Here is a 23,029-nt window from a genome sequence, read left to right on the forward strand (position 1 = left end):
AATTTTAGACCCTTTTTGGGGGCCTCAAGCCCCCCTTAAATTTGATCTCAGCCCCCTCTACAATTATAATGATAAACACATTTTTTTTCAAAATAGAGGTTGCAAACTTGTCTGTTGGTGACGGAGGGAAAACAGTTACAGGTTCAAAGAAGCAGGTTTAATATCCTGTGTTGCTGTCGGCGATGCTGCACTTGTGACCCAGTCAAGGAAAGTTATTTCTTGTTTATTTATTTAGTTTACACCTCATCATCTTTTTATTTGATTCTGGTAGTCCGTAAAGGGACTTTCACAGTTTTTTCATATGTTCAATATTTGGCATTAATCCTCTGTTTTAATGCTAAATACATGTATTCATTGTTATCCAGTGAAATAACTGACTTAGCAGGGTGGGTTAACACTTTTGCAAGGCACTGTCTCCGAGTCATATTCTTAATATGGGCTGAGCCCCCCTCAAGGTCTGATCCTAGAATCGCCCCTGGTCTGAACTTTATTTAAACCACATAATTTCCAGCAAAACTCTGTGCACGTTTTTCACACCAGCCAATCATTTCTTTCCAAAAGTATTTAAGACTCAGCAAAGCAACAAAGCAACATGTATTTATTGTTCAAATTAAATTACAGGCTAAGACAATTTCTTCAATCCTAGTAGTCTCTGCAGGGGGGAAATGTTGCATTTTGCTAGGTAATTTATTATATACAGTCTGTGTTCATATCCAGTTATTAAGTCATTACAAAAGAAATATGAATATAGGTCTAATAAACTGAAAAAATATAGAACAAGATGTTAAATTTGTAAAAATTGTTGAGCAACCTGTAGATCAATTTTGATTGCAAATTGAAATTTGACGACGAAATAGGCCTATAAGTGTTAAGTGTGATAAGTGTATGACTGTATAAAAATAGACCATATTCTTAATTAGTTCTTTCTTTCTTTGTACATGGTTCCAGGGAGATAAAAAAAACAAGTCCTCCTCAGTGCCCTTTGGTAGTCTGTGTGCGCCACTGGTGATAATATTGTTCATAAAGTCTGACATCTCATTTAAGAGTGAGAAAAGTACATGTCGCACATTATTTCTTCAGACTCAAAATACCAGCGACACAAACAGACTGAACAAACTGATCAGGAAGGTTGGCTACATGATTGGCTGCAAACATGACACCTTTGAAGCTGTGGTGGAGAGGAGGTCACTGAACAAACTGTTATCTATCATTAATTAACCCCGGCCACCCTCTCCACCCCACACTGGTCCAACAGAGGAGCAGCTTCTCTAAGAGGCTCCGACAGCTTTGATGTTTCACGGACCGTTACAGGAAATCTTTCCTACCACAGGCAATACAACTTTAACGCTTCATCACTAAGTGTTAGATAAGACTCACAGACATGATGACTGCACTAAGTGTACCTTGCACAATATTTACATACAATATTTATGTTATCTACCGCTTTACCAATAATAGTTAAATAGTTGTAAATTTGTATTTTTATTCCCAACTTGTTTATATTTTAAATTATTTATTTTTGTATTGTATCCTGTTATTTCGTGTGTATTTTCTATGTGTGCTGTGTCTGATATGTTGCTGCTGCAACACTGGAATTTCCAATTTTCAATAATCAATGCAACACGGGATCAATATCCATCCATCCATCCATCCATCTGCCCGCCTGCCTGCCTGCCTGCCTGCCTGCCTGCCTGTCTGCCTGCCTGCCTACCACCCAACCATTGGTGGTGGTGGTGGTGGTGGTGGTACCGTTTACGGCCACTGGGGGCGCTGGCGGTTTTCTTCAGTGTTTAAGACCAAAGAATTCAGCTCAGTGGTTTCAGGAAGTGCAGAAGTTGTGAAGCTGAGCAACCTTCCTTTCTTTAACGGTCTATGCAATCTTCTCATTATACGTCTTTGACAACAGCTTCGGAATCTAAAGTAGGGCATTTTGCAGTTTTATCTTTAAGTGTTATTGTGATAAAACGCGTTGTTTTTGTTCGTTTTAGGGTTTGTCACGGTGGCAAATATCGCCACATAGCAGTAGGTAACGTGATGTGTTCTTTTGCAAAGGAGTGAAGAGGACTCCTGCTCCTGTTCTTCTCACCTGTCAAATTACTTAACATTTGTTGATAAATTCAGGAAATTGATTAATTTGTCCTTAAAGTGACACATTTATCAAGACTTGGTTTCCTTTCGCCAGCAAAGACACCAATCTCACGATAACTGTACAGGTCGATGTTGACCTGTTAAGTTCACTCACTGTAAGGTCTATGCAAAAGCTACGAGGTACCATAACGTTTAACTTTGTTAAAAAACAAAAGAAAACTGTTCTTAAGCTGACCATATGTTCTCAAATGTTGATTCCAAACGTATCCCTGTTTTACTTGACTGCAGCTGTGTCTGATTCTTACAGTATATCATTATATTATGTATTATCTTATAACATCAATTATTTTCTCAAACTTAACACTCTAGACTAACAAAAGACAATATAACTGGGTAAACAGGCAGGCTAAATGGGTGTTGATGTGCAAAAGTTCCCCATTAAACACGTCTGCCATTCTGACTGCTACTGTCCATCAATACTGTGCTACATCCAAACCTCTTTCCTCATGATGCCCTGTCTCTCATCAGGTAATGGCTGAACCCAGAGTATCTTCCATTGATGGGAAGTTAGCTGAAGAATTTGCAGTCCCCTCCCACGTTGAGGAGGTCAAAGAGAAGATGGCTACTTTCGCCAGGCATCATGACGCAGCCGGTCGCAGGGTGGTTCTCATAACATCAGGAGGCACCAAAGTTCCCCTAGAGTCTCGCACTGTTCGCTTTCTCGATAACTTCAGCAGCGGCAGACGAGGAGCCTCCTCAGCAGAGTATTTCATAGATTCGGGCTATGCTGTCATTTTCCTACACAGGCATCGCTCCCTCTATCCCTACACACGTATGTTCTCAACCATAAACATGCTGGATGCCCTGAAGTTCCGAGGTGGAGAAGGAGCATCCAGTAACTCTGGTGAAGTGGTGGTTAACCAGCAGGTCCTTCCCAACATAGCCAAAGCGCTAAAGCGATACCAGGAAGTGAAAGAAGGTGAACTCCTTCTGCCCATTGAGTTCAGCACTCTGTCAGAATATCTGCATCTACTCAAAGCAGCAGCACAGGCACTCAGCACTATAGGTACAGATTAACAACTACTCAAAGGTTTAAACCGTGGCTCTTATCCATCACATTGTTCAACTCCTTGTTCTGCACTTAGGATCCAAGGCCATGTTTTACTTGGCTGCAGCTGTGTCGGATTTCTATATCCCAGCATCTGAGATGCCTGAACACAAAATCCAGTCTTCCAATGGACCTCTTCAAGTGAGTAAAAACAATTTAAAAAGAAGATTCTAGCAAATGTACTTGCCATACAAGCAGCGTGGCTCTAGAGATTAGGCATTTAGCTCTAAGCACTGCTGTTCCACAGGACTGCCTCGCAGAGCTGCTAGCATGGCTGTATTAATGTGAATATTCTTTTTTTCCTTCTCTTCAGCTCAGCATGAATATGGTCCCCAAGATACTGTCCCCGCTGGTGAAGGACTGGGCGCCTCATGCTTTTGTCATATCTTTTAAGCTTGAGACGGATGCAACCATCCTGCTGGACAGGGCTCGGCGAGCTCTGGACACCTACAGGCACCAGGCTGTGGTGGCCAACGTGCTGGACTCTAGACGGGGTTACGTGGTGGTGGTGACCCGTGACTCTCAGGCTGAGCTGATGGTCACAGAGGAGGATGTGAAGAATGAGGTGGAGATAGAGGAGAGGATAGTGAGCAACCTAACATTGGCACACAACAAGTTTATAACTCAACAAGCAGGCTGACAGTTATCTGTACTGCATGTTTGAGTGAATGGCACAGCTGTAAGTTGTTTGTGCTCTTAACCAAACCTAAATTTGACTTAAATTAATTTTCCTGTTCTGCTGATGAGTTTCTGTATATTCAGTATGCTGTTTGGTTGCATAACCTTAATAATAACTCTAAACACATGCCTCCCCTTGTCCTTTAATGTAATCTAAAAGCAGGCATCTAAGCGTATGTGTTCCATTTACGTCAGAACTTCGAAGCTGAGAATCCCGTCACACCCGTGTCAGATTTTCATTAGTTCTAGCCCGGTTAGCCATAGGTAGCGATGCCAGTTTATAACAACGCATCACGCTGTTTTTTGGGCCTACAAACAAGCGTAACATGTCCACAGAGAATATGGACAGCACTGTGTGTACAATTGGTTTAGTGAGACACAAATAACACAGAAGTGCTGTATGTTACTACAGCTTTCACAACTGTTGGTACACGGAGCAGCCTCGTTGGACCGAGATCAGCCCGAGTTCAGGGGGCGTTTGCGACCTTGACCTCGGAAAATCCGACTTACGAGAACAAATGGAACGCACTATTTTAAGGGTGGCGCTGTACATGGACAGTATACAATTGAAAGTTTATTGAATGTCAATTCACATTGCACAATGATCTAGAACAGGAAAAAATATTTTGATGTATTTTTTTACAAAAGTGAATAATTCAGTGGCATGCTTTACTACACACCTTCAATAAACATTTACAAGTAGAGTCAATTGGTAATTTTTCCACCCCATGGCTTCACTTGGCAGCATATTTTCAATTCTCTCTTGATTACTTAAGTTTGATGCTTTTCTTGACACCAGCACGAATACCAGACAGCTCTCCACTGTATCTTGTGTCCTCCCGACGCACGTCCCGCACCTGTTAAGTAAACAGTGTCAATATCGATCTTGGGAACATGTTTGACATATCAACTTATAATGTTGATGTAAACTGGTGAGCCTACAGATAGTTTCCCATAAGCTTTAAAGCACGTTAGCAGCGTGATAACAAAAATAATCACAATCATATGGGTAATACAAACCTGGCCCTTTCTACGGATTTTGGCCCGTCTGAACTTCTCTCTGTGCTTGACTCTTGGATTACGGTCAATTTTCTTCCTCTTTGGTGTGAGCCCCTTGTTCTTGGCCATCTGTGGAATTGGTAGAGGCAAATAATTAGAAAAGCTGTTAAAAAATGACAAGGTTTTACATAGAATGCCTGAAGTGTGAGGTACTCCATATAATAAATTGTATAGGGGGGGAAAAACTTTTTGTAAGCTTGATCTGATGTAGTTTCCCAAATGCACCCTGCCCAAGACAAATTTCTTCTATAGTAGACAATAAAGCCTCCTCTTATCCTCATAAGACCAAAACACTATACAATATACATTTAATCCTCTTTGAGATTTGTCTTCTACAGGACTTAACATTATCAGGCACCATGCCTGAATTCCGGAATAGAGCAGTTTTACATTTATATAATAATTATTTCACTAAATTGTTTCCTCCAGGGAAGCATTTCAGGCTCACCAATTATTTCTTGCTTTAAACCTGCTTCCAAAATGTAGGAATAAAATAATTCACACACAGCCCTCTGCTGTTATAAGACTAAATTCTAAATAAAAACCCATTCATATTATTCAAGTGTCTTAGTCCATCTTGAAATGATCACCTGAGCTGATGGTGTTCTGGTAATAATAAATATTAAGTTAGTCTGGCTGAGAGCATCTGACTGTAAATATTCATATTTGAGTGTGCAAATTATTGTAAATGTACCTGGTAAGTGATTCCTCGTTTGGCATCTGGATCTTCCTCCACATCGTCATTTTCTACCAACCTGCAACAAATTGACAATGTATCAGATCCCCAGTTGATTTTGTCCTAACTGCCATTTCCAAGACTCAAATCATACTTACTCTTCAGCTTCTGTGTCATTGCCCTTCCTCTTCAATTTCGACCGCTCCTCCACATCTCTGTAGAAACGCAGAGCCGCTTCCTCGTCCAGATCAGAGTCCGAGTCCTCCTCAACCTCAAGCATAGTTTCTCCAGAATCCTACAAACATGCACTTATTACCATTTAAGTTCCACGTTAAAACCGCAACAGATTCAAACTAAGATCTGTGAATGGTGGTACCCTGAAATAAAATCTCACCTTTTCCTTCTTGCTGGAGACTCTGGTTTTCTTTCCCCCTGCTGGTTTGCTGGCCTTATCATTCTCCTCACCAGCCAACAGTTTGCGAAACTGAGGTGAAAGCCGAGCATCTACTGAGCCCAGTTCATTGATGAGCTGCAGACAGGTATTGAAAGACAGAGGGTTGTAACTAACGTAATGCTCAAGCTCAAATATTTATAGCTGCCATTATTAAACAATATTAGCATTGACAGAATGCTGTATAGATGCCGTTGTACTGCTTTCCGCTGGTGGCAGGTGTTACTGTCAGTGTGTGGGCTTACATTTCTGTAGGTGAGCAGTCTTTCAATCACTGGATGGTTATGAACAGGGATTCGTTTTGCTTTCAGCACCAAGTAGAAACTGATGTTTGTGCAGTAACTGGGGCAGGGAAGAATCAATAGTCATTTAATGAAGGACTGTGACATGATTCTGCAATATGTAATTATAATTTAATTAAAACTTACTTAAGATAGAGTTGCTGTTTTGTCTTGAGGTAGTCAGCGCCCTTTGGAAAACAGGATGAAAATTATTCAGATTCACCTACTAGATTGCCATAGCAACATGACATTATTAATGTGTTTCTCGGTGCTACCCGACACAATGCAGCATCCAATGTCACATTTCTCTCTTATTATGAAATCTAACAGTATAAAAAAGAAAGTTCATGATCAATCCAACTGCTGTTGCAATTAGTCATTTTAACCTAATCGCAGCCTTGGTAAATTTCCATGTGAATACTTAAAGAGCCCCAGGTTAAGCAGGTTATAGAACGATAACTTTGCTTTGATTGTAAATATTCTATAGATGCTTTGTCATAAAAATACAATTCTGCTGAATAGCTGTTGCTCTAAGACTGATTGTAAATCTCCCTCACAACAATTGACCTCTATCACATTCATTTATTTTTCTTATGATTATTTTTTGGGCATTTTGGCATTTCAATAAGATCAATCAATAGAACAGCTGCAGACAGGAAAAGAAAGGGGGGGGGGGTAGGAAATGCTGCAAAGTACCACAAGTCAGATTGGAACCACTGCGGTAAGGACTAGGCCTTGGAACATGGGGGGGGGGGGGGCGCACGCTCTACCAGGTGAGCTACCAGGGAACCCCCTTTTTCACATTTTCAATTGATACTTTGGTTACTAGAAAAATAAAATAAAGTATATTTATTCACATCTAAAACTTAAGCTTAATGTGCTCACCTTTCCTGGTGGGATCTTTCCGTCCTTGACCATCTGTACGAGGGGCTGCAACTCCTCCTTCAGTTCATTAAGCTGCACACATACAACGTTATCAATTACAAGTTTGCCAGTGGCAACTAAGCAAATATATTTAAACTTATTAAATTTGAGAATGTTATTTGGATGCATCACTGTTTTGTACCTTTGCCTTGAAGTCCTGAATGAGGTCAAGCAGCTCTGGGGACTCCTTTTTCAAAAGTTTCATTTTTTCTTTCTGGGACATCTGCTTCAGGTCTTTCACAATCTTCTCTTTTTTCTCAACAGTCTTGTTTTCATCCTTCCCCTCCACAGCAAATTCCTCATAATAAAACAAACAAAATAAAAAACACATTCTATCTTTGCATGTGGAATTAACTGCAGGTGTCCGGAAGAGATTTACAATAATAAAAATACCTGAAAGAAGTTTAAATCATAATCCTCCTCGCTCAGATTTGCAGCTAAACGTTTTTGGATATTTCTAGCCTCTTCTTCTTCCTCTTGTTCCTCAGTTTCCAACTCGTCTTGCGATTTCCCCTCTTTAATAACACAATTTAAATGTTGCATGACCACAAAGACAACAATGCTAACATGAATTGCCTAAATAATATTTCTGGAGATAAGACGCTTACTTGTGGTCACATAGTCAGAGTCATAGAACATCTTCTTCTTGGTGCCCCATGCCATTTCATTGGGAAGATCTGAGGAAGACAAAATTACAGTTAAATGGGTATGACAGTTAACCAAATCCTGCACATAAACTGATGATTTTATCGTTACCTTCTTCTTTTTTCCCCTCTAAATCACTCTCCATGTCTGTCCCCTCTTCTTCTTCTTCTTCCTCCTCTTCCTCTGACTCTGAATCGTCTAGGGCCATCACTTCCTCCTGTGAAATTCGGCTGAGCTTGAATTTGTTCTTGAACTACAACAGATACATTTTCTTAAGGTAAATCCAAACACCTAAGGCATCACCTCATCATCCAGTTCCTCCTGGTCGCTCTCCATTTGAACCCCGCTGGCAAGAAGTTTCTGTGGCAAAGATATCGTGGCAAAAGAAAGGTAAGACACAAAAACAGTGACATACACTTACCACAGAACTACTAGTGAGGTAAACTTACTGCAATCTTCTCATCATGAAACTCATCGATCTTGTCTTTAGAGTACTGTGACGATTTCTGAAAGGAAGAGAGGATACAAGTTCAAATCTGACTGTTGAAAATAATAACCACAACACCAAAGCAGAGTCCTTGTTGATGACTGAGAGCGGCTTATCTGATGAAATCAATCAATCTTATTTTTATTTGTACAGAATTATAAAGTACAGACAGACAACAACAGTGCAGAAAGCAGGCCAGGACACATCTGCTGCTGAGTCCTTACCTTATCAGGGACAGGCATGTTTTTGTAGGCTTCAGGGTCATCTTCATCATATCGCTCTGTCTTCTTTGGCCTTTGTATCTTCACAGCCCTGTGCAATAACAGAAAGGAGACAGAGATGTGTTGTAGTCTCTGCTCTGTGACATTCAGAGGATGTTTATACAACTGGCCTATCTATATAGTTGTAAGTTCCAGTAGGTTCTGATGGGAAGTGTACGGTTCAGAGCCAATAACTAAAAGGGTACCATAACACGTCCCCCTAACTGTTAATGCCCACAATAAAACGGTGTTTGGAGGCAAAATGCAACTTAAGCAGCCTCATTAAAACATACAAACGTGCATACTCTGGTTTAAGCTAACGTTAGCTTTAGCCTTGTAGAGATAGGTCTGGCAATGCGAAACCAACTTTAACGTTAGCCAAACTTACCTTTTAGCTCGCACCATGATGGAAAATGATTAAACTTGTTTGCTACACGTTAGCAAACAAAACAGGAGCGAAAGGATAACCAAGCAACACGTTTTCACGCCAGTACTAATATCTGGAGATTAAAACAAAAGAAAACTGTAAATATCTAGTGGAGTTGAGCTGAAGCGACACATTTTCCACACAGTCAGTTAAAGAAGGTAACCATGTGCTTCCGTATTTTCTTCTTCTTCTTCACTTTTATTGGCGGTCCACAAAGCAATGTGCATACCGCCACCTACTGTACTGGAGTGTGTAACATTTTGTACAGTGTTTGAGTTGTTACATCTTTATTGTGTCTACGATTTATAGATTACAATATACGGAAGCGTAAAAAGTACGTAATTTCCCCTGTTTTTTTTCCTGAATTGATTACATACTTATCTGTGAAATAAGTTTTTGATTCTACATGTTCATGAAAAAAGAAACTACTCTGTTTTTCTGAATTAATGAGATAACTCAAAATCCTATGGAGCATGGTTGCTGCTTGATCAAAATCAAAATCAAAGAATAGATTTATGAGAGCACTCACATAAGAATTGCACACACATACTTGCAGAGCGCTACATGTACACAGAATTTATGAACGATTCTCTGTCAAATCAGCAGAGGGAGGCACCAAGAAACTGTTCCAGACGTCACTCAGTTTCTTATCTGGGGATATTGCATGGGTAAATCAATTAATTTTATGGAGGAAAAGAATGCCCCCTTGCAAATGTTAACAGACATTAATCACTCAATTAGTCACTTATAAATCAAAAAGAGTAAACTGTGTTTCAAGTCTCCTAAATTCCAGAAAAAATACTGAGGGCATGACCTCTGTGTCTTCACTGTTAGCTAAAGGCCTATGGCCGTCTAAAGTGGATATTTAACGTCCTATCAGCACATAAAAGTCAAAGTTTTACTTTAAAACTTATTACATTTATTTCACACAGCCTTTTTCGCATTATAGGCCTACTGCATAATATTGTATTAAGCCCAGCATATACAAATCATATACTGAACAAAATAATCCTTGTGACATCTTTTGTCAATTCATCAGTACCATTTTCTTTTACACTCGAATCAAACACAAATGTAGCCTACATGTTTTGCCACTTGCTGAAGGCTTAACAAAATCATATTTACTCCAATTATTCAATCAAAAGTTTGTTCTATAACTTATTTTTCTGTGAGGTTCAGTGGGTAGAACAGTTGATGCTAGCATTAAGAACCGTTTAATGTACTTTAACACTGTAAAGTAAAGCTTTGCTGTATGTACAAAGAAACATCTTATCATCAAATTCAGTGGGACATCAAATCAAAAGATAGCACTGATATGCATCCTATATACAATATATTACAGTGGTTTTATTCTTAGAGTGACAGGCTGTTTTAGGCTTAGTTTGGGTAATTAACACTGCAACACTGTTTGTAACTATCCACTCCTGGCAGCTGTCTTTTCTCAGTGTGAGAAGATGATATCACAGAACATGATTCTCATGTACTGTGTTTTCTTCCTCGCTCCTTATTCCTGTTCCGTCTCTGCCAATGACCTCCTCCAGTCCAAAGTGAGTGCATAACTAGAGCTGCGAGGCCTCTCTCTGGGCAGAAACTTTTTTGGAGTTCTGTACAACAAAGGTTTCAACTCATCGTTCCTCTTCTTCATCAGGGCAAGAGCAGGTGTCATTTGATCGGGGTCGAAACACTGCCAAGGAATCAAGAGATTGACAGCAACAAAAAATGTTAATATCATGTGCATCTGAGTAAAGGGAGGATAAAGGATTATAGTGCTACTTTTACTTCAGCAACTTACAGAGAAAAATCTATGTGAGATACAAACATCTTTGGGTTAGGAATTTCTCTTCCTCCATTACTCCTTTTTCACAAGCACATATACAGAGAAATACTACAAATTCACAGACTTACAGCGGCCTTAAACCTTGGCACCGGGGCTCTTCTGTCCTCGTCTGTATTGGGTACACTCAGATTCAGCATGGACTGGCTCAGTTCTGACACAGCGGCCTTTGATCCTCTCCCGAGCAGTCCTAAAGTGCTCTGCTGAGGCTGAATCCTCTTCATGATATCACTCAGAGAACTGAAGTTCCCAGACTGCGGTACCCTCAGGATGACAGGTTTCTGTGAGCACAGAAATGCATCTCAGTTTTCTCACCTCACAGGAGCTCAAGGTTATCGCAACTCAAGTGTTTGGAAAGGCAAGTTACTTACTCTTGAATATTGTGTGTTCTCCATGTTAACGATATTTTCATTTATGCTGCTGTCTGCTTCCAAAATGGCCTCCTTCCTTGAGTGCTCTCTTCTCGTAGAAGAGAAAACTGGAATCACATTGTTTGTTGTTTCTAATGCTTCATCAAGTCTTGTTGTTGTTCTGTCATTCAAATTAGTGCTCTTCTCTATGGAGAGTTGCTTGAAGTTAGCTTTATTTATTGTATGTTCCACTCTGTAGGAGAAAAAAAAATCTTTTAGATGTGACGTTAATACTAAATCATTCCACACATTTCCTTTATCTTTTGGCTGTTAGCTTTTGATTGTTTCTGGAGCTTTCAACTCTATTGGTCAGAGTTGTGTGTTGCTATGAAAATAACCAAGAAACGATTAAATAAATTGTTAGCAGAAAAAGACAAGAGCCAATTCTCTTAATCAGTATAATGTCAAAATTGGCTACAGCAAAACTCACCTGAAAGTTGTTGAATCTGACACATGGTTTCTCACTGAAAAGGTGTTTTCATATACCCTGTCACATACAAAAAGAGATCTCTAGAGTATTATTCATACAAACAACATGTGGCACAAAATATTACATTTTCTTTTACATTGTTTTGGTGTAAGATTCAGTAAAAGGTAAATTATAGTTGTAAGTTCTATTTGTGTAATTGGAAAAGTGAATATGTATACTGTATGCTTGAGCCAAAGACAACTTAGATTGGTTAAGTCAAGATAATCCATGTACCTTTTCTTATCCACAAAATGGTTTCCATTGTTAGTAAAATCATCCATAATGGGTGTAATTTTCTCAAACATCATTTTGCTCTGCAGTGGCATTTCCTTGGTCATGATTTCCTCTTGTTGGTCAAGTGGACTGTCAGGGAAGCAGCTGTTTCTCTGGATAACCCCCATGGCTTCCCAGTCCAGGAGGGACTCAGCAGGTGGGGATGGAGGGTTGGTGATCTCAGACTCAGTATGCTGATGTATTTGAAACCAGAGATCTGAGTGGTCTTTCAGCTGATGAGTCACATCTAGGCCTACATGAGTACCTGCAACCCTCCATGTGTCTGGCATGGGGAGCGAAGCAGCAAAAAGGATCCTGAACTCCCTATCGAATGAATCAACAACTTGGCCGCTTAGAACAGTGATCAGCTGCCGATGCAGGTGGGCGTCTGTCCACGTGAGGCTGTAAACACAGCATGTTACATCACTTTCAAGTGTGTTTGATCCACATAATATGAGTTAAAAGACACAACGGCTCACCTGTAGCTGCCGTGAATTACTGTCTCTAGATCCACCAGGAGGAAGTTGTCTTTCATTTCCCCAACAACCATTCTCCCCGTTCTCGAACAGAACGTTTTCCCTCCAAGAACACGGACCTGCATATTCTGCCAGACCATAAGCTTAAGTTGAAACTCGAGATTTAAATTTAGTGTTTATTGGAGAGTCAATAGCGTGTAATATCTTGTATCATGCGCAAGATTTGTGTAAACAAAAGTCTACAGCCATGCTAGGAGCTCAAGCTGTACTTTACAGAGGTGCTTTGAGCGAAATGATAACATGAGCATGATGACAGGCAATGCTGACAATGGTAGCATGTTAACATAGTTTGCACTAAACACAAAGTACAGAGGCTGATGAAAGTGTTACTAATTTTGCAGGTATTTAGTCATAAACCAAAGTATTTGTATATGAAAAGTTATTACAAGTCATCCTGAGATGGACATGAACGTGCCTTTTTACTGGCAATCAATCCAGTAGTTGTTGAGACGTGACAACAGTCATTGGGATGTATTCCGGAGGAACCATGAATGTCTGTAATAAAATGTGTGCCAATCCATCTTGTAGATTTTTAGGTATTTTACTGGATAGGTTGATAAGTTAACTTGACCTGCTGGTGGCAGCCTTTGAAAAGTCAGGGGTTCACAAAATCACTAGGGTTTGTCCTCTGGGCGCCATGAGTACCTGTACCAAATCCAATCCATCTAGTAGTTGTTGACATTTTTCAGTCTGGACCACAGTAGTGGACAGACCAACCAACAGTGCGCTCTCCAGTTCCATACCCAGATAGCATGGCTAAAAATGTTGCATCATATTGTTATAGTAACCATGGCATACAGTACCAGTAAAATTAATATTATATAAGTAACACAAGTTTTAAGTTTTGTTCATTTGTGAGTCTATGTTCATTAATTGCATGTACTGCATTCATGAACATTTCAATTTAATTTTGTTTTCAACATCAGGCATAATATTTCCTCCCTCAATAGAAAAACAGATACCACTGAACGACATACGACCAGTTTAACCAGATATCTATTGTGTTACATTCCTAAGATAATATGTCAAAGTAACCAATGTCTTTCTCTAGTAGGTATGCAGTGTGTCAAGTTTTTAAATGACACTTACATTGAGATGTGACCTTTGTTAGAAAGAATCCCACAACACAATCTGTTGAATATGGTAGACCGGTGATGTTTGGGTTTTGGGAAAAAATAAAGTCTCTGGCATATTTATTGCAACGTCTAACACACAGACGATTGGCTGCTAAGTGTGTGCTAATTTGCAGGAGATGAGGTAACTCACTGGATGCCTGAGCCTGTTGAGTGTGAAATTCTCTTGAATGGATCTTTGGTTCAGGATAATGTAGACGGGGACACCACGGGAGGCAGCATTGTGTAAATCACCAATTATTGCACCATCTGTCAGTCTGTCTGTCACAATGGCAATTACCTGCATAATACACAAAATGTCACTGAGCCTGTAATGGAGAGCATCATTCAGAAAGTGGCTTAAGCAAAATGGAAGTCTTTTCATTTTCTTATTATGTTTCACTAACTAGTGCCATACCCAGATTATGTTTCACTAACAATGAAACTAATCATATAATTTACCTTAAGTATTAACAGCAAAGTGTTGTAAAGTAAAAGTAGTTTCTTTCAGAGTGCTATAATATAGTGTTTTAATGTAGCTGTTGCTGGTTATGTCATCTCTGAATACTCTATTTACTGTTGAAGAGTTCAAACCAAAGCAGGGCACTTTATTTTTTTGTTTATCCTACATTTTTCAAGTAAAATCTTAAACTAAAGCCACCAATTAAACGTAGTGGAACACAAAGTGCAAAATTTCTCTCTGAAATGTCGTGTTGTGAAAGTATTAAGCCTAAAACAAATTAACTATGTAAAGTCCTGATGTGCTCCACCTTTACCCATAAGAAGAAATGTGTTCCTCCATAAAGATTATATTTACATACTTGGCCAGCCTTTTGCAAATGCTGTCTGATGATCTGTCTGACAGGAGGGTCTCCCTCAGCAGGAGGACTAGTGTGGACTGTAACGCTTCCCTTTGGCACCCAGGGGCTTTTCTCCGGCCAGCCCAGCTCCAGAATTGGGGCTGGTGTGTCTGTGTAGGAAGGGAAGTAGGTGGAACAGATGTCCTCCTTCTCTGACCTGCCTTCCACTCCATTCTCCTGTCTTTGCACCTGTAGCGCTTCAAAGCGGTAGTCCTGAGCCCATCCGGTTATCTGACTGACTTCTTCAGACGAAAGGAAGCAGCCGGAGCGCTCTGTGCCGATGGAGCTGTAAAAGGCCTCTGGTCCTGCATTAAGGAGTGTCTCGACAGCTTGACGCTCCTTCTCACAATGCAGGAACTCTGGGGAGGACTCATTCACCGGCAAGAACTCTGCATCCTCATCGAGACTCTGCTCTTGGGAGTTTGACATGACCACAGCCTGGTGTGTCTATGAGAACAAGTGAAGTCAACCACGATCCTTTCTGAGAAAAGTCAATTAAGGGTTCATAAGTTCAGTCCTTAGCACATTTGATGTTCTGCAGCAGCCTTTGACCCCACCTCATGCTGACATAAGAAAAAAAATCAGTGAGTAAAAGTGATCAATATATCTGAAAAAAGAATCAGTTGAAACACACAAATATCAACACAATGTGAAACTCACCTCCTGGGCAGCATGTCTCATCTCTCAGGCTCAAGTATTACTCAAAAGCTCACAGGAGCTGTAGCTCTTCCTATGTTCCCTCCCCTGCATGTCATCTTAACGCTTCCACTCCTTCTTACCTACCTTGTTCTCAAATTCCAGAAATTCTGTGCAGCTGACGGATCAATTGGTTGCTCATAAACACACACTTACAATCCTACTGTGGCTCTCTGATTTTCACAGCTGCAGTAATCAAACGAAATCATAGTCTATGATATTCTGGTTCCAGGTCTTACACCTTCCAAACATGTGTGAGGTGTGTGGCAAAAATATTGCCATGTGTACTTTTTCTAAGAGGTTGCTATATACCTCCCAGTTTCTTTTCTGGACTGGTCTAGCCTGACAAGTAGGTTTGTTGACATTGCATCTTCCCATCTAAAAGTATCAGGTGCAATGTCAGCCGTTTCCTTTTTATTTCTTTGGAAATACCTTTAGAAAAAAATGTGTTATGCATCCCTATAATTGTCTAACTAACAATTGTCTACTATTCGGTAGAAATAGTGCTAGCATACTTTGACAAAGTGAACAATTGGCGCGAAGAGTGATTAAACAACAAAGATGGCACACCTTTTTGCAACCACAGTGTTACATGTGAGGATTACACATGCACTGTGTTACAAAGAAAGCACTTAATATAGAACAAAACAGGCCTTATGCAGATTTAGCCCTACAGGAATGCTCTTTAGTAAAGATCACATCAACAATAGGAGTATTGCTTTTTTAATACGTAAACACAGGGATGTACAAAATACAAAAAATGTAATCCAAATCATACATTAAGCACACATTTTAACTAATATACTGACTGACATTTATGTGTCAGAATCCTTTGTTTAACACAACATGAGCTTTGTGTCTTACAGCATGACTGAGTTTTCTCGATCAGGTGAGTAACAGCAATATGTCTCACTGACAGAGATACCCCTACGATGACATAATTATCCTGCATACTGTACCATATACCAGCATTGTATAATTTCCTTACGTGCACTTACTATTAACTGGAAATTAAATGCAGAGCATCACACTCTTATTAAGAGTTTTTTTTCTCCATTCTTTCTGTTTTTGGCTCACTGCTTCTTGCGCAGGTGGACGTATAGGACTCCACTAACCAGGAGGAGAGGGACACATAGCCACGCCAGGATGAAACAGTAGCCAAAGCGTCCCTTGCTTAGATCTCTGGACTCACTTAAGATCTCCTTTCTGTGGAAGGTGAAGATGAGGCAAGCAGCAAAGGTTGTGAAACCTGCAAGAGTAACACATTAAAAAGCTTTAGTTTCAATTCTCACAGTCCTATTAAATACAGATTAGGGATGAAGGAAGATGTCCACTGAAAAATTTAGTAACAAATGTTTTTCAAAGGGATAAGATTGCATTGCTCTTCTTTTTTCTAGCTTTGAAAGTCCTTGAAAGAGTGAAAACATAAAATGTCACCTTTTTATTTTCATTGAAAAAATTGTATGTGGTTTATGGAATTAGAGTTCAAACACCTGCAAAGGCCTGACAGAGGCCTGTGAAGTAGAAGAGTCCTCCTTTGGATATGGTGAACAGCTGACCCAGAAAAACCAGGAAGGAGATGGAGGAGAAGACCACAGAGAGGACCATGAGGGCCTGGACAGACTGCAGCCAGTCTAAGAGAGCACGTCAGAGAATGAGAGTAAAATACTGAGTCAAAAGCAAAACACAATGCTAAATATGACCAGTGAATAAACAAATCAAAATGCACATGTAGGCAGGCAAGCACACAAAGAAATTCTGCATTTACCGCTTTCATTAGTAGCAGCACACATCCAGGTTTCTGTGGCATTATCATGGAAGCAGTTATACCAGAGGTCTGTGATTTCTACATCATCCCATATCCACCAGGACTGCAGAAAGAAAGAAATATTTAGGATCAGACAGTTTGTCATAATGTCACAGTACACAAAACCACATTTAGTGTTAGATGGTGTGCAGCATTTTTCTTTTTCTTTTTTGCACTATACAGGGATTAACGGTGACATCTACTGTAAGAAGAAAGACAACACAAGTTAAGGCATCAGTTTACATTTGTATTACCTTCTCCAGGGTAGCAACGAGGAGCATGGCCAAGGCAACCAGATGCAGCACAGTTACGAATATGAGCAGGAAGACCATGGCTGCTTGGAGATGAGGGAAAAGTCTGGTATCCTGCATAAAAACAACCCGGCTGTGTTATTTTTTATTATAGGATGCTGTCTTTAAAAATCCATTTATGTTAGTATTGGTTGTTCCAAGTAACCAACCAGCTCTGTAGTGAAAGAAACACCATTTTATCTATGCCATTTTCTTTATTTCTTTATTTTATTAATTCAGGACAAGGCACATTGATGAACAAGCACAACAGTACACATAAATGTGCCAGATTGTAGCCCAAGGGCTAATTTCCATCTGCAGTCCAATAGGCAGGTTGGAGTTAGGATAGTAACATTTAGCACATAAAACAAGTAGGAACTAAATGAAAAAAAGAAAGAAATTGGCCAGCAGATTTCTGAAGACAGTGGACCCTTTATCTGCCTCTTGAGGAAACTCTGAGCACCCTTATCATGGATCTCAACATCTGCACAGACAATCTCTGCCCATTTATTAGGCCACTAGCATGCAATGTCTCCAGTGTCTGTCCAGTCTCTGAGGATCAGAACATCATGAATCTGGGTACAAACTTTATACATACTATAAAAAGATGAAAATCTGTCATTCAGGTTTAATGTAAAAAAAATGACCAATGACCCACACCAAAGAAAGCTTAGGCACATTAGTTAAGTGACAACAACTCTAAATAAGAGTGATGAATGACTCAATAATTTGATTCACTTTTTCCATCAAAGACATTTTGAGGACACAAAAAGAGGAAATCTCATTATTAAGTAAGACCTGTTCCTTTTTGGTTGAAGTTCCCCTAGATACAGTTATAAAAACACTACTTATAAAAATAAACAAGACAGACATTTGCATTGTGGCCTACTTATGTACAATAAAAACTAAGTAAGGAATTATTCAAAAACATGTGTGCTCTTTTTCTATATACATATATGTAAATATGTGGTTAAATCTAGAAAGGGCATAATGCACAAATCTAATGCATTTCATTTTTCCAATCAAAAGTTAAGTCTAAAATATCAAAACTGCGCAATTGGTACATTTGTTTCTGTGGCCAGAAAGAGAGACGGCTGCTTGGTTTTACAATGCATTAAATCTATTTTCAAATACAATCCTAAATGTAGGACTAAAGGAAAATCTAATAAATGTAGACATTTCCTTTTCCCAAATTAACTTTCCAGAGCTGCACAGTACCCTTTCAGGAGTGGGTATTCTACGCCTTGCACGTTTGTCTTTCCCACCAAGCTCGGCCGATAGAGAAGAACCACTGTTGCTGTTAAATTGTAAACAATTCAGAGAGGCATGTGTTTGATTACATACTACTACATCTGGTTTATGTAACATTTTGAGGTAACTGGCACAGACAAATGAAAGTAACCACAGAAATTGCAAGCACTGTGGAAGAACAGAAAAGTATCCTATCATGAGCAATAGTTACATCATACTAAACTGTGTGAAAATCCAGGAATGACATTTCTGTTTAATCCAACATTACCTAGATGAAGTCCTTACCCTTCAGCGTCTGTGCCTTTGAGTCTGTACCCTTGACCGTCTTTTTCTCCCAGTTGTTGTTATCCTCCCACTTTGCTCTTTTTGTCCTCCGAGACTTTTTAGCTCCAAACTTTGAGAGAAGGGTAGAGATGAGGAATGTGGAGGCAGATATAGGTGGAGTTCTCAACACCCATTTCCTCTAAAGTTTCTCTGCCCTCCCCCTCAAATCTGTGGTCTGGACCAACCAACTCAACATCAAAAATAACATCCTGTATTTTCTTAAAAGCTGTACTGCCGACATCCAATCTGGATTGAAATTTTGAACAAAATATGATGAGGTAATGATCTGGTATCCTGACTTTACCAAAGGACAAATTTAATCACATATTAAAACCCAATTGTCATTACTTTAACAGTGGTAGGTATGTGGACGGGCAATGGTTACATTTTGCCACACTTTAGTCCCAACACTGCACTGTACTAATGTTGTTCTTCCGGCAGTGCAGCTTGGCATGAAGACCACCACAGTATTTTCAGAGTGAGGGGATTGAAAGCCAGGAAGTATGACTGATTGCCGCCCAATTTTAACTGAAAATGTGCAGGAAATCTCTTACCACCCAACACACAAGTGTTTCCACTGCAATTGAATCCCCCAAAAAGCATAAATACACAACACACATCATGAACAGGCCATATAACAGTAATGTTGTCAGTTCCAGTAGAGCCATGATCCATGTTGCATGTCTACCCCTCCCTCCCTCTCTCTCTCTCTCTCTCTCTGTCCCCTTTTTTTTAGTCAGCCTCTTCAACTATCCAATAAAGTTGAAAATCATCTCCTTGTCTATTTAATGCTGTTTGTATTGATTGCATCTACAGACATGTGTATTTAGTCTCCAAATTGTATGTTGTCATTTGTATAAGACACACTTGTAAACACATTACTGGCAGCTGCAGCAACAATGGATGCCTGTTCCAAACTATGAGTAATATTTCTTTAATGAGCCACTAAGCAGTAATAGACAAAGTATTCCGACTCTTTACTTAAAGTGCTCATATTATGCTCATTTTCATGCTCTTAATTGTATTAAGAGGTACCAGAATAAGTTTATTAGCAACATGTTCTAAAAGTAAAAAAAGTAAAGTAAAAGTACTCTGCAGGGGGGAAATGGCCACTATGAGTGTAATATACACCTCAGTTTAATGGTTTTATGTATGCAACAATGCATACATAAAAACGAAGTAGCCTACCTCAAATTAAAAAAATATGTAAAAAATAAAATAAAAAATAATAATACTGAATGTACTTAAAAGCGAGTTTCCTTCCACCATTACCAGTATCCCGTACTTAGTCTAGTTAAGCTAAATATTTTTTTTAGTTTTACTAATGTTTACCAGTGAATCTAAACTATCCACACCGTTTACGGTCCCACAAGACTCCTTCAAGGACGCACGGACAACCCACAATATTTGTGCGCGTAAGAGCCGTGAGTTATTACAAGTAACGGAACCTCACCACAGACAATTATACTGTAGCCTACTGTTGGTTCAACTTCAACCCTAAAAGTTTTCACTGGTATTGACGTGGAAGTCTCGAGTATCTATACGTCTCAAAGTTTGTAGGTCATTGATTGAGTCCCGTAGACATTATTGGACAACGGGGACACGGACTCCAATGTTTACGTTGCAGTGTTCTATCAGTTCTGTCTCGATGCCAGTGTGACTTTTCGGTGTTCGCAGTCGATCTCGGACTTTTTGAAAATGCAACAAAAATGTCAAGCTGTAATGTGATGTGATTGATAAACTACGGTCGAAAGTTATTTCCCACCGTAGGACAAATGGATCAACCAAAGGTACCGAACATATTCTACTTTTTCTTCGATTAACTTAGTCGCTGTCATCCCTAAACTTTAGCTAGCTGAAACTTTAGACTGTCAAAGAGTTGAATTTGAATGAATTTTGTCTCTGCAAGCTGGCGATTAAATTACAGTAACCCTTCAACATACTGTTGTTATACCCTTTTCCCCATGTATAAGGTTAAAGCATCACCTTAACAAAGTCCACACTATCACACAACATCAATTGATCTCAGTGTCAGAATCAGCTTTATTTGTCAGGTATGAGGACACATAAGAGGAATTTTACTTTGGAACATCGTTGCTCCCAATGCGCTTACACATACAAACAACCAAACATACACACTTATGTATACACACTAAGATATGCATACTCTAAACAGAAACAACATAGAGGCATCTCTGCGCCATTTCATCCAATGGAAACGTTTTAGATGTCTTGCAGTACATTTTCCTACTGGTAGTCATCCTGGTAGATTGCATATTGTGACTTTGGGATCTTCACTAGCTGGAAAGTAAAACAAAGTTCTATGGGTTTCAGTAAGTGTGGCTGCAGAGCATGTGATTATAATGTGACTTTTAAGGGGTGTACGTTAATATAAAGGATAAAGTGTGGTCAGTTAGCTTTAAAGGCTGTTCAACTGAAATACATTGGCAATGCCAGCTGTCTCCACTGAGAGAAACAGCTGTTGCCCCAAAATGTGCTAACAACTTTAGTCACAGCTGAGAGGAGTGTCAGTTATCTCACTCTAGTTCAGAGTTAGAGATACATATCTTCATTCATAAGGATTGTTTTGACATCTTGAGATGTAACATGGAAGCAGCATCACTCCCAGGAAAAAAAACCCCACAAGGTCATAATCACCTCATCTTATCCTAAAACGTTGTTTACGTATTTTTATTTGTTAGCATCATCTGTTTCCCTTACAGGAAGTGAACTGAAATGACAGGGTGAGATAAAATAAATACATATTTTAATAATTATATCCTATTCCCGCATAAAATGTTCACATTAAGATTAAAAAATTAAAGATTTTGTTGTTGTCATTCCCCAAAAATATTTCAGGAAGTTTAATGTAGAGCGAAATAACAGTGCATTGGACCACCATAAAAACAGAGATAGAAACCCATCTGCAGCTAACAAAAATACAATTATAAATAATGTAAAAAGACGACGTATAAATAAGATAGCTAGCATTTTCAAAATATGAGAAACGTAGAGATACACACACATAAATAAATTTGTATGTGTATGTATATATATATACACATGTATATACTGTATATATACACACACACACACACACACATATCCCACACCTTGTATACGTCAGATGCACGCATACTGTATATTCCATCTAATCTCAGTTCAACAGTCTAACTGCAGTCGGGAAAAAGCTGTTGCAGAACCGCACAGAGACCAACTGCTTATGCTGCGATACCGCCTGCGTAAGAGCAGGAGAGAGAACAAACTGTGGGAGGGGTGTGAAGAATCTTTGATGATTTTTTGCCCTCGAAAGGCAGCGTTGTTTGGCCAGGTTCTCAACAGGTGGCAGCGTCACCCCAATGATTCTTTCAGCTGACCTTACCCTCCTCAGGGCCCTTTTCTCTGAGGCGCTAGTGCTCTCATGCCAGTAGAGACTGATTGGAAACATGTAATTCAGTTTCTGCTCCAACAAGGCAAGAGAGTAAGCCCTTTGTAAGTATGAGATAAGGTAGCTTGACTGTGACCATGTCCACATATCACCCATACCATCTTTAGGAGGAGCAGGACCAGATTGCCACATGATTCAGTGAGGAGGGACTCCTTCTTGACTCCCCTAAGGAGGCTAAGCTGCGTTTGCAATGGAGTGCCTTCCAGCGCACAAGAAATTGTCTGAACAGTGTAACATGGGAACTGGACACCCAGCGCTTACAACACTTAGCAGATATGACAGTCGTAATTTATTGCTGTTGAATTACCAGTGACATTAGAAATTGTCAAGAAGAGCAAAAATAAATGAAGGTTTGTGTCCACTTTTTTGTCTGTAAGGCACACAAGTCCTTGGAGCAGATCCAAGTCTTTATAGAGCACAAAGATGTTTTGGCTCAGGAGATACAAGGCGAAAACGATCAGCTCAAGGAGCAGCTGCACCGCCTAATATCCCTTCAAGGTTGGACTTTTTTACCTGTTACCTACCTACAAATATGAATAATCTAACAGCATGAGAAGTTGTTATGGGACATACTAGGAGGAGGACCCAAAAGCAGAGGCAGGGCAGGCAGGTAGAACTCAAAAACAAGTTTATTA

At 39.6% G+C, this 23,029-nt stretch overlaps 5 protein-coding genes across 6 annotated transcripts in view; 2 read left to right on the forward strand and 3 right to left on the reverse strand.

Moving 5' to 3' along the window:
- The first annotated feature begins 1,872 nt into the window (after positions 1-1,872).
- ppcs (phosphopantothenoylcysteine synthetase) lies at positions 1,873-4,556 on the forward strand. Its single transcript, XM_034869111.1, has 4 exons — positions 1,873-1,920; positions 2,617-3,154; positions 3,234-3,337; positions 3,510-4,556. The coding sequence occupies exons 1-4, from the start codon at positions 1,873-1,875 to the stop codon at positions 3,834-3,836; spliced, it is 1,017 nt and encodes a 338-aa protein (XP_034725002.1). The 3' UTR covers positions 3,837-4,556.
- Positions 4,441-9,315, reverse strand: utp3 (UTP3 small subunit processome component). Its single transcript, XM_034869094.1, has 16 exons — positions 9,046-9,315; positions 8,622-8,709; positions 8,360-8,416; positions 8,214-8,270; positions 8,022-8,127; positions 7,874-7,942; positions 7,659-7,780; positions 7,408-7,563; positions 7,227-7,298; positions 6,489-6,529; positions 6,306-6,402; positions 6,004-6,138; positions 5,768-5,904; positions 5,628-5,688; positions 4,895-5,002; positions 4,441-4,731 (listed from the first exon to the last, which is right to left on the reverse strand). Exons 1-16 carry the CDS (start codon positions 9,060-9,062, stop codon positions 4,642-4,644), a joined length of 1,413 nt encoding a protein of 470 aa, XP_034724985.1. The 5' UTR covers positions 9,063-9,315; the 3' UTR covers positions 4,441-4,641.
- Positions 9,316-10,025: 710 nt separating this feature from the next.
- Positions 10,026-15,705, reverse strand: fam83e (family with sequence similarity 83 member E). Its single transcript, XM_034869101.1, has 10 exons — positions 15,239-15,705; positions 14,540-15,141; positions 13,873-14,019; positions 12,550-12,674; positions 12,032-12,472; positions 11,759-11,815; positions 11,607-11,653; positions 11,290-11,525; positions 10,990-11,199; positions 10,026-10,768 (listed from the first exon to the last, which is right to left on the reverse strand). Exons 2-7 carry the CDS (start codon positions 15,005-15,007, stop codon positions 11,638-11,640), a joined length of 1,254 nt encoding a protein of 417 aa, XP_034724992.1. The 5' UTR covers positions 15,008-15,141; positions 15,239-15,705; the 3' UTR covers positions 10,026-10,768; positions 10,990-11,199; positions 11,290-11,525; positions 11,607-11,637.
- A 232-nt stretch (positions 15,706-15,937) lies between these two features.
- si:dkey-264d12.4 (epithelial membrane protein 3) lies at positions 15,938-19,174 on the reverse strand. 2 transcript variants are annotated; one of them, XR_004656297.1, is made up of 6 exons: positions 18,908-19,174; positions 17,336-17,446; positions 17,043-17,145; positions 16,768-16,908; positions 16,263-16,523; positions 15,938-16,186 (listed from the first exon to the last, which is right to left on the reverse strand). XR_004656297.1 is itself a non-coding variant. In XM_034869119.1 (5 exons), exons 2-5 carry the CDS (start codon positions 17,411-17,413, stop codon positions 16,348-16,350), a joined length of 498 nt encoding a protein of 165 aa, XP_034725010.1. In that variant the 5' UTR covers positions 17,414-17,446; positions 18,908-19,174; the 3' UTR covers positions 15,938-16,347. The 2 variants fall into 2 exon arrangements, 1 of the variants encoding a protein (XP_034725010.1); XM_034869119.1 differs by having other exon boundaries at positions 15,938-16,523.
- A 1,185-nt stretch (positions 19,175-20,359) lies between these two features.
- Positions 20,360-23,029, forward strand: part of si:dkey-264d12.5 (coiled-coil domain-containing protein 30) — a 15,842-nt gene continuing 13,172 nt past the window's right edge. The window contains 3 exon segments of the mRNA XM_034869083.1: positions 20,360-20,736; positions 22,502-22,676; positions 22,770-22,892. Coding sequence (XP_034724974.1) covers positions 20,722-20,736; positions 22,502-22,676; positions 22,770-22,892 — 313 coding nt within the window. The 5' untranslated portion in view covers positions 20,360-20,721.

This window comes from Etheostoma cragini, chromosome 4 (genome assembly GCF_013103735.1).
Source record: "Etheostoma cragini isolate CJK2018 chromosome 4, CSU_Ecrag_1.0, whole genome shotgun sequence".
NCBI lineage: Eukaryota > Metazoa > Chordata > Actinopteri > Perciformes > Percidae > Etheostoma > Etheostoma cragini.

Excerpts from the sequence above, each read along its gene's own strand:
- si:dkey-264d12.4 (XM_034869119.1), bottom strand. The coding sequence starts at position 17,413 with ATGGTCTTCCTGCTCATATTCGTAACTGTGCTGCATCTGGTTGCCTTG. Across the intron at positions 17,146-17,335 it reads TCGTTGCTACCCTGGAGAAG|TCCTGGTGGATATGGGATGA; the intron begins GTAATACAAATG and ends TTCTTTCTGCAG. Across the intron at positions 16,524-16,767 it reads CCTCTGTCAGGCCTTTGCAG|GTTTCACAACCTTTGCTGCT; the intron begins GTGTTTGAACTC and ends TTACTCTTGCAG.
- fam83e (XM_034869101.1), bottom strand. The coding sequence starts at position 15,007 with ATGTCAAACTCCCAAGAGCAGAGTCTCGATGAGGATGCAGAGTTCTTG. Across the intron at positions 12,675-13,872 it reads TCAACAGGCTCAGGCATCCA|AATATGCAGGTCCGTGTTCT; the intron begins GTGAGTTACCTC and ends ATGGTCTGGCAG. Across the intron at positions 12,473-12,549 it reads GTAATTCACGGCAGCTACAG|CCTCACGTGGACAGACGCCC; the intron begins GTGAGCCGTTGT and ends CTGTGTTTACAG.
- ppcs (XM_034869111.1), top strand. The coding sequence starts at position 1,873 with ATGCAATCTTCTCATTATACGTCTTTGACAACAGCTTCGGAATCTAAA. Across the intron at positions 1,921-2,616 it reads CAACAGCTTCGGAATCTAAA|GTAATGGCTGAACCCAGAGT; the intron begins GTAGGGCATTTT and ends GTCTCTCATCAG. Across the intron at positions 3,155-3,233 it reads ACAGGCACTCAGCACTATAG|GATCCAAGGCCATGTTTTAC; the intron begins GTACAGATTAAC and ends TTCTGCACTTAG.
- utp3 (XM_034869094.1), bottom strand. Across the intron at positions 6,139-6,305 it reads GACTGCTCACCTACAGAAAT|CTCATCAATGAACTGGGCTC; the intron begins GTAAGCCCACAC and ends ACCTGTCTGCAG. Across the intron at positions 4,732-4,894 it reads AAATCCGTAGAAAGGGCCAG|GTGCGGGACGTGCGTCGGGA; the intron begins GTTTGTATTACC and ends TTTACTTAACAG.